This window comes from Otolemur garnettii, unplaced genomic scaffold, assembly GCF_000181295.1.
Source record: "Otolemur garnettii isolate 467f Iridium unplaced genomic scaffold, OtoGar3 scaffold00013, whole genome shotgun sequence".
NCBI lineage: Eukaryota > Metazoa > Chordata > Mammalia > Primates > Galagidae > Otolemur > Otolemur garnettii.
In genome coordinates, this window is record NW_003852408.1 from 25821247 (window position 1) to 25831572 (window position 10326).

Genomic DNA, 10326 nt, shown 5'->3' on the forward strand with positions numbered 1-10326 from the left:
ACATTCTATTTAAAATAACTTCCAGTCTGCTAAGTTTTCACCTCTACCTGAATTTGGCTTCAGAGAAATTGTTTCTACCTGAATCTCTAATATCTGAAATTTTGTTATTCACCTGTGTTACTTTGCCATATATATTTACACAGTAAGAATGAAAACACCATTAAAATAGGAGTCTTCATCTTACACACCTGGGATATTTCTGGGTATACAGTGAATATCCAATAAATGCTTGTTGGAGGAATGCATCATTCTTTGTTAAATTCTATCTTCTCCTATTCTGGAGAAATCATTTGAATGTTAGCTCTGTTAATCTAACATATCTCTCAATTCTCTATGACGATGTCTTCTGAAATTTGCTAAGAATGGCTTTCATGCCTTCATCCAAATTATACACATCCAGTCTTCATCAAATTCTGTTGAGTTTTATTAGTACACGATGAGTCTGAGCAACTATAGTTTTATAGTATGCATTATTTAATTTCCTTCAAGGTGACAATGAGCCATTAATTGGCACATTTTAGGAAAGGGTATTTTAATGTTTTATCTACCCGAGTGTGGTATTTGACCCATAAATCTCAATCAGAAAACAAATTGCAACACCTTTATAAGAATCACTATAACCTACATTTATAACATTTTCCTGATTTACCAGTCTAGCAATCCTACCAGAGTAGAAAGCAGAGGCCAGTTATTCCAAGGATCCCTTGGAGGCTGCTGGTGACCACCACTGTCTGTCTGTTGGCTTTTTCCATTTCACAGACATAGGGATTTTCTGAGCACCAGCACTGACATCACTAGCTGTTTCTGGAATTCACCATCTTTGTGAAAATTGATAATCTGTTTCTTGCCTTGCTGCGTGAGGCCTAGTCTTTATAACATCTAATGATAAGGATAGGAGCTTTATAATTACAATCCTTTCAGGGTACAGGGATAAAATTGCCTAGACTTCCATTGCTTGGCAGCCATGCTTTCCAGTTCGAAAATCATTCTCTTGTGTGCGTGAAGATAAATTTACACAGGAACTGAGTGGCTGTGCTTCCCACCTGACATCTGCTAGGTGTTTTAAACAATGGGCCACCTCACACACTTTCCTTTTCATGCTTTAAAAATAGCTTGGCTGTCAAGCTCTCATTAGGTTTTGCAAGCCTCGTCTCATGCAGCTGTTTAGCTCTTCCTGCATTTATTCTTTCAGATTATTTTCACTTTTTTTTTTTTTAACCATTTGCTTCTTTCTTCCTCTTTTCTACATGGCCGTGGTTATCAGTGAGTCCCTGAAGCAGCCACCCTCGTGTCTTCAGTGCCTCTCCCTTTTCTTCCTAAGTTATCATCATCATGTCAGAATTTCCTTTGGGAAATCTTTCGCTGGCTCCTGAGTTCTCCTTTCCTGTCAGGAATTTGATCTAAGTACATGTAGCAAACCCCTTTTCTCTTATTCACTTATTAAATCCCCAGCGTTTAATGTACTTTCTGGCATACAGTAAGTACTCAATAAACAGTTGTTGCTAAACAAAGAAACATTCTCTGTAATTCCTTAATTTTGTTCTCATAAAGCTTAGCGCCCACATATGACTTCATCTTCATACACTTCTTTGTCCACTGTACAAGGTGAGCAGATGCTCTAAGTGTTACTGTTGGTTTTTATAATCTAACTGGTGTTTTTCCTTTAAAGTCTAAGTTGTATCCAGCATAGCAGTACCTGATTCAGCTTTCCCCATCTTTAGAGGTTTACTTATTAATGGACAATAAAGAAGATCCATAGATCTAAATAAAATTTATATTAACATAATACATATAGGGGACAGATAATAAGCATCACAGTTACTAGAATATACAAATTCATAAAATTTCCCGTAGCTACTCGGTCTTCAGTATATTTGTCCTATTAGTAAGAATGCGTATAGCACTACCTCACTATATGAAAAATATTTTTAAAAGAAAGCATTTGAGCAGCAGAGTTAATGAATCCTTTTTATGCCCATCTTTGGCCTGATATTAGAGATGCCAAACTCCTCTCTCGGAGAACTAATTGACATCTATGAAAACGTTATACTCAAAATATATCCCAGATATTTACCTCTGCAGATATAAGAAATCAGCTGATTTACAATTTACTTCAATTGGAGGAGTTTAAAAACATTTTTTTTTAACTACAACAAAAATAGGACAAGCAGCTAACGCAAGACAAAAACTGCTGAATCACAGATCTTGAAAGGAAATTGGCCAATTTATTTCTTGTCTTGATTTTAGGGAGAGTTATTTAAGACACATGCACTTTTTAAAGAGACTATGAGACATGGAATGTTAACAATCTTCATTGTCAGGAAACTTCTTAGAATTTCTTCTAAATGCCTCATGCATCACTTTAAGCTCATTTCCTCCCATTGAGCAGAGGCAGGACAGCTGGCCAGCATCTTCCATCTGCACTGCCCTCAGCCTTCTCTTAACTGTGTTATAGGACACCCTTCTGAAATGAGAGTGGATGGCCAATTTGAAACAGGAGGAAAAACTCTAAAAAAAAATAGTCTTGTGGAAAATAGTCCTTTAAACTTAACTTTGAATGGGGCTATAGATCAGGTCAACAAAGGGGACAAAATGCTGAGGTTCTGTCCCTTGAATAATTCAGACTAATTCTTAAACAGTATTACAGGGTCATAAAACACCAAGCCTGGAAATTAAAGATTTTTATGCTTCATCAAAAAGTCTTTGAATGTAGCTCCCTGGCACATTGCCAACAAGGGCAGCTCTTTGGGGGAAAACCCTATGCCAAAGGCCAAAGAGGCAGCTGTGTTATTCAGCTCCTGAGAGCTTCCAACTCAACACCCACACAAGCTCAATTATGAACAAATTAAAGGGATCCAGGCTGAACATAGTAATTCTGGTAATTAAAATAAATAGAGAAAAGCCTACAATTAGGAGGAAAAGATTGATTTTCTGGAAAACCCAGAAGTATCTACCCAGTCTCTTAAGTGACACCCTAACCCCTTTGAATAAGCATAGTTACACCCAATTATTTAAAAATAAATTTCCTTTTATTCATCATTTTAATCACTTCTGATCTGACTTAAATGTGACCATATGCATGCCAGTAAAAGTATCCACAATATCCTAAGGCAAAGTAGCCTAAAAAAAATCAATAATGGATATATAGGAATTAATGATGCCAGGCAATACTGTAATCAGAGCTGTACCCTATGGTGCAGAGCACATAATGTGTTACCCATTTGAGAAAGGTTTAGTATATGGATCTATAGCTAATTGGGTTAGAATCTTTTCAAGTAGAAAAAGATTCTCTTTTCAAGAGAAAAATTTAATCATTTGAAAAAAATCAAGGATTCGCTATTGGGGAACCTGTTAATTAACTCACTTGTATTTTATTAATAGAATAAAGAGCAAAACAAGCATCATCACCTTGTATAGGTCCTTAAAATACTTCAATAAAATTCAGCATCTATTCTGGATTCAAAACAATAAAAGAACTAAGAAAAAAAAATCAGGAATCCAAGAATACAAAGAAACTTATTTAGCTTGATAAAAATGTTTCTATCAGGAACCAAGAGTAAATAATATAAGTAATGGTCGCATGTATACACACACACACACACATACACACACACACACTATTCTCACACACACATAGAAGAAGCATTCTTTAAACTCATTTTGATTAGCTAATTCTACGGTTCATGTGGAAGAATATATGTATATAAAGAGCCAAAGCAATTTTACAAAAAAAGAAAAATCAGGGGAAGATTGTCCTATAATCAAAATACAAAGTAATAACATGACAATTTAAGCAGGGCGATCCTACCTTGGGACACACTAATATAGAACAGAATCACATGCCCTTATATATGGGAGTTTAGTATTCAATGTGTTACATTGCAAATTAATAAAGAAAAAATGGAAACGTCAATAAATGCTATTAATAATTGGCCTATTTATGTGGAGAAAAAAATGTTCCCACTTCATACCCTCTGGAAAAAATACATTATAGATTGCTAATGATTTATAAAACAACTTTAAAGGTACCAGAAAGAAAATAAATGAACTAACTATAAAGTCCAAATGTCACAAAGGAAGGAAATATGAAAACACAGTATTTGACTGTACTATGAAAATCTTGTTTAATGGTAAAGGATATCACAATAAAACTAAAAAGACAAATAATAGATTGAAATTATTTGTGACATGTGTAACAAAATTCTAAACGTGAAAAAGAAAGAGAAGTAACGAATAGCCACCTTGGCGGCAAAGCATATAAGTGAGCAAATCAAAAAATAAAACATACTAATAAACAAAAAAACTCCGCGAAAACAAAAATTAGACCCCTGGTGAATCCCACATTCCATCAAAAGGGGAAGAGAAAATTCAACTGAAAATCAGGATTCAGGACTATGCCACTATACAAATATTATCAAGAAAGACCACGTGATACGGCCATGTACATAATAGGGAAGGAAAACAGGGGGACGGATATGGATAGCAAAGTACTTTTAATATATCTTTGTTTCTGTGGACTAGGGAAAAGAGACAGGGAGTGGGGAGGCTCTGTTTTCCATGATAAGAATTGTCTGTGTTTGGAAATCTAAGCAAAAATAAGTAAATGGAACCCAGTTTGAACACAGGAACAGTGTCTCATTAATATGCAAGTTCAAATACTAGCATAGGCTCAGTAGCCAAAATGAAACGCAAATGAAGATGATGCTGATGGGGTCCATGATTAACCTTCGAAGATTCCTACAGGCTTTATAAAGAATACCCAATATACACTAGTTACACAATAAATGGGGGGTTTGCTCTCTATTTTTTATTTAAAACCATATGAAACTACTGTTCTTCCACGTCAAAAACAATCAAACAGCACTAACTTGGTATTCAACCTAAATATTTTAGGATATTTTAGAACTTTTAAAAAGAATGGATCTTGATGTTCCTTCAGAGTATTATTCTTACAAATACGGTCACCTACTTTTTGGCAAAAAAAAAAAAATAATTTCTGACATTGGATCCATACTATATACATGGAAATAAACTACATACACTATCCTATTCCTAACATTAAATAGAAAAGACACTTTTTTTTCTTTTTTTAATTTCAGGTTAATGTGAGGGTACAAACAAGTATCATGACTCAAGGTCATCATAATATTTGGGGAAAGATACTTTCAAATGTTTACCACTAGGGCTTATTACCTGAGTTAACTCTTTGAGTACCCAACATATTTATTAAGCTCATTCATTAGACTCTTCTGGGGAGAAGGGATCAGACCGCCACCAGAATGTCGAAGTTCAGGGCCTTCTGCAAGACTATTAGCCTTGAATTGGCATTTTCTGGACGGGACCAAAGTTTGATATTTTTATATATGTTATTGAGATTTTCTGCTGTGTGCTGCATTTTAACCAATGCTTTTAGTTTGGTGCTCGTATCCTAAAGAAAAGAGCTCATGATGTACCCAACTTTGTAAAGAGAACAAACATTTCTATTATTGTTGACATATATGTACAATAAAATGCAATGGATGGCTGCTCAGTCTTCACATTTTGCGAGAACTATTTCAATTTAAAAGAGAAATGTTTCAGAAACAAAGATTCCAATAACAAAAAGTGTAAACAGAAATTCTATGTCTGGACATGCCTTCGCTTTTACTTTTTATAGATCTGATGATATCTTTTCTCCTTAGATTAATCTGGATGTTATTTTATTTTCTTTTGCATAGATTTCTTTTTAGAACCACAGTATTGGCTGATCTCTTCTTTTTAATTAAATGAGGAAAACAGCAATAAATTTCTTCCCTCAAAAATAAAAGTAGTTTTTGGCTATTCATCTTCTTTATAGAGAAATTGGGAAGACAGAACAGGAAATGTTTATCAAGCACTCTATAAAAATGAACCACTCCTTAAAGTATTAGTAATAACTTATGTCTCTGTCACGCATTGTTCCTTTGGTTTGATAAGGGTTCGTGCTCGAGAAAATACCCTTCTGACCAGAGCTCAAGACAGCTTCCTTGTTAAGGTTTTCTATCTGTCTCTCACTGTAGGTGATTAGAGCAAATGCATCCAAGTGATTTAGTTCATTTATACAAAAATAGAATCAATTTCTCTTGTTTTATCATGATTGAGCATTTTCCTGGACTCCTGTAAATGAGTAACAGATAAGCACTATTTATCAGTTTTTTGGGTAAAGCATGCAATTTTGATTATTTTATTTTCTTCTTGCTACTCATGAAATATATAATATGCCCCCAAGAACATACAGTTGCAGATCTTGGCCTCTGAGTCTTCAGGAAGCAATGAGTATTTTGCATCCACACTCTTCTCTACTAGTGTTCTAAGAGCCTATGGAAAGGCAGTGGTTTTTCTCATCTGAGATGTCTTCCAGGTTCCCATGTCCCAGGGCTTATATACACAGTTGACAGGGGCCCTTGCTCTGCCCTGGCAGCCAACAGTCACCCAGATATTCCCTGCAGTGCTCAGAACCTCAGTGAAATTATTTAAATATAGGCCCAGGCACCTTGACACGTTCAGTCTGGCAAGCCCCAGGGACCCTTCCTTCTGCCCACTGATGTCACTGTATTTGGGGGACAGGCACATAAAGAGGTGAATCTTCTCCTTTGCTGCCATCCCCATCTGTCACACATGGAGAAGGGAAGGATGGCCCTGAGGGAGGGGACTCATGTAACCACATGCTCTTCCCAGGCTCTGCCACACATGTGCCCATACGGAATGGAAATTCACTGGCAGAGGTGACAGAGCAAACACAAAGGCAAGTGAGTTAAAGAAACGTAAGGGGTTTGGACTGTCCCTTACTCCCGGCCTCTGCAGACCTGGCTCCCTGATGCTTCAGTTGAAGAAACAAAACCAGGACATTGGGGGAGATAGATGGGCTGAGGCTGGAGAGATGACCTGGATGTCACCTCTCCCTGGCTTACCCAGGTCCATGCTCTTCGAGGCTTTCAGATTAATTGATTCAGGCTGCCTGGCCGGTGTCACAGATCTGAAGTTGATGTGCTGATCTGGAAAAAATACTGCTGAATCCACCCCAGAGCTGTGGAAGGAAGCCATATACTGTACTTAGGTTTAGAAAATTTAAAATAAAATCTTTAAAAAAAAAAAAGGTTAGGGGGCTGGGGAGGCAGCTCTCTTTTGAACACAGCCACTCACCACTCTGTCTGCAGCTTCCAATCGTGTATTTTAAACCCATTCTTAAATCTCGGGTTTCTTTTATGAGACGCAGCAACTCTGTTTTCATGTATTTTATCATGCTGTACAATTTAAATAAGATATTCTCTGAGTAATGCCGTGTTTTACCCTTCACTGATTTCTGCTAATTGGGATCCTGCTGCACACTATATAACTTTAAGTGGGTAAGGAGAGCCTGGAAAGCACTGGCACTTCAAAGGATGGTGCCAGATATTAGTGAAGCCCTAAAGCAGGTTAAGAGATGTCTGTGGGCTAAACATGCCCTTCCTTTAAAAACAAGTGAAAGCGTTGTATCCTTTAGAGGAAACCATCCTGTCAGATGACTGATGGCTGCAGAAGTTTGGTTTTCTGTTTTATTTAGTGGTGTTTGCTAAAGCTCCTAATGCTGAGCAGATAGCCTGCTCCTCAGTAACACCAAAGGAGATGACGGGGAAAGCACAGCTGACGACTTAGACACAAGCTATGTCAAATGCCCCTTAGTAGGCTTCTTGGGACTTGCAGTCCATGTCAAGGAATGTCCTTTCTGCTGAATATTTTATTTATTTTGCTTAAGGTTGGAGGGGATTATATAAGAGAATTACAGAAAATGGCTTATTTCTTGATCCAGAAATAATTATATTAATATATGTTTAATAAATTAAATGATAGCCCCTTTCCCCTTTGGTACTCTCCTCAGTTTAGGAAGTCACTATGGTGGCTCCTCTCAACACAACTGCAATCCTACTCTCGAATGCAGTGAAAATTCAAAATCAAGTATCCTCAAGAAACCTGAAAGCACTGATGCTGAGGTTTTCAAACAGTTGGAGTTTGATACTTTAAACAGCAAAACAGTAACAACAAAATGACTGTTTTGAGTGAGAACCCTTCTAAAATGTGCACAGGAGTCTTGACTTTTTAAACTCACTATACCAAAATAAGTCTAATCTTTTCTTGAAACTCATCAGTCATGCATATTTAATATTGTCTTGCAGCAACATTAAAATTAAGATGTAGCAATAATACCGCCAAGTGAATAACTGAATCCCCATGATTACAATACAATGGGTAGATTGAGGAGGTATCACAACAGGTGGCAGAGTGCTTGACAGCAAGGATGCCCATGTGGGTCTGCCCTATTCTAAATCCTGGCTCTGGTATTGACCAGCTGTGTCACACGGGTGGGTTACTGGACCTCTCTGGCCTTCAGTGACCTTGGGTATAAAATGAGTATAATTGTAGCATTTAACTCAAAGGTTGGTAAGGGGATAGAATTAGTTAATATTTTAAAAGTAAGGAGGTTAGTTTCTGGCACAGAGTAAATGCTATATATAGAAGCTTTTAAGTTAACAGATAAGCAGATGAAGACCTGCTTTTGCTTCCCAAATGACTACGAGTTTCTGAGCTTTGTCGGTTACCTATGCTTTTGACGGACTCTCAGTAGGTCTGTGATTAGGAGCCCTGCTCCACTTGCGGTGGAGAACGTCATGTGGTGCGATGGTTAGGGGCCTGGGCTTTCAAGGGAAATGTCAAGGTACTTGGCCTCTGTTTCCTCATCCGCAAAATGGATAGTAAGAGAATTCACACTATAAAGTTTTTTGTAAGGATTAAATAAATTAAGACATGTTAAACATCAAGGACAGTGCCTCACCCACAGTATGGGCTCAATCAACTTGAGCTAGTAATAATCTTTTTCTTTATTTCTGTAGGTGAGAGTAGTCTCTGAGGGCCCTGGGGCATTCTCCAGTGAAAAGATTCTGCAGGCTTTCATAAAAATATTTCAAGAAGTTTAACTCTATTCTTTTGAGTTATAAAGTTTCTTTCTTGTTTGCTTTTTGGTTTCTTTCCTGGTGTCTGGATACAGTCTCAATACATGAAGCTCCTGATAAGTATGGAAAGCACATGGTCTCCAGTGATGGCAAAACACGCCAATGTCAACAAAAATCCTTGACCCACTCAGTGTTCCTAACATTGGCCTGACCTAACAGCAGTTTTCTGATTCTTTTCAGCCCGTTTTTAAAGAATTCTGAGATACTACTATGAACACGAGCTTCCCGAGCCCTGGGTTGGGTGTGGAGACACTGGCCTGTAAATGTGCTGCTCGACCTTTATCTGCCCTGAGTTCTTTGCCCTTTGATCTCTTGTGGTGATGGGGGGTTAGTGTCAGAAAGACTCATGGCCTTTACAGAATCAAAAAATTTAAGAGCTGGAAGGGATTAAAGGTCACCTCATCTTTTAGATAAGATCCTGAGGCTCAAAGAAGAGCACTCATGTTCCAAGGTCATGCAGATGGCTGGGGGCAAAGCCAGGACCACAGCGACCAGCTCTCGCTAAAACGGTGGTCAGCTTGGGACACAGTTGCTGCTGATCCTGAATTCACAAAAACTGAGCCTGTCCCTTTTGGTGTAGATTTGCTCACCAACTCTTAAGAAGTATCCATTTTCAGTTAGCTTTTTGTTTCAATAGAGTGTTGCCTATCATGGAATAACAAAAGTCCAAATAGTTAAGCAAAGCAGATGCCACACCATCTAATGAAAGCCTGTAGGGAGCAGGGTTAGGATAGACAAGAATATTCCTCATTGGAACATAGATCACACTGCATTTAAAGTGCTCTGATTAAGGCAGACTGTGGGAATCTACCCAAATGAATACTGTGTTGGTGAATCCAATTCAATGTCTCAGATGTCTTACCAAAATAGGTATTCATAGACAAATTAGAAATAAGAGCTCAAATTTTCCCACACTCTTGAGTAAAAATGATCCCAATCCTAATTTAAAAAGTAAGGTGGCAATGCCACTTGTTATAGTAACTTTAAGTTAGTACCTGTCCAAATAAATGCTGGGGTATAATGAAGAATGATTAAGAGAATAAAAGGCTACTTTGTATTTATGAATATAATGCATATTTATATACATGTCTATTAAATTGGTCATAATGAGATATATACATATATGTATGTTGCCATTATTTTGATTATGACCAACTATATGCTTTGAAAACCATCAATAGGCTCAGTGCCTGTAGCCCAGTGGTTATGGCACCAGTCACATACACTAAGGGTGACGGTTTGAACCTGGCCCAGGCCAGCTAAACAATGACAATTGCAACAAAAAAGTAGCCTGGTGTTGTGGTGGGTGCCTGTCGTCCCA

At 37.5% G+C, this 10326-nt stretch overlaps 1 protein-coding gene across 1 annotated transcript in view; it reads right to left on the bottom strand.

Moving 5' to 3' along the window:
* The window catches only part of LOC100940899 (partitioning defective 3 homolog B), a 315232-nt gene that overhangs the window by 87248 nt on the left and 217658 nt on the right, over positions 1-10326 (bottom strand). The window contains exon 13 of the mRNA XM_023510379.1: positions 6930-7045. Coding sequence (XP_023366147.1) covers positions 6930-7045 — 116 coding nt within the window. The remainder of the gene's footprint in view (positions 1-6929; positions 7046-10326) is intronic.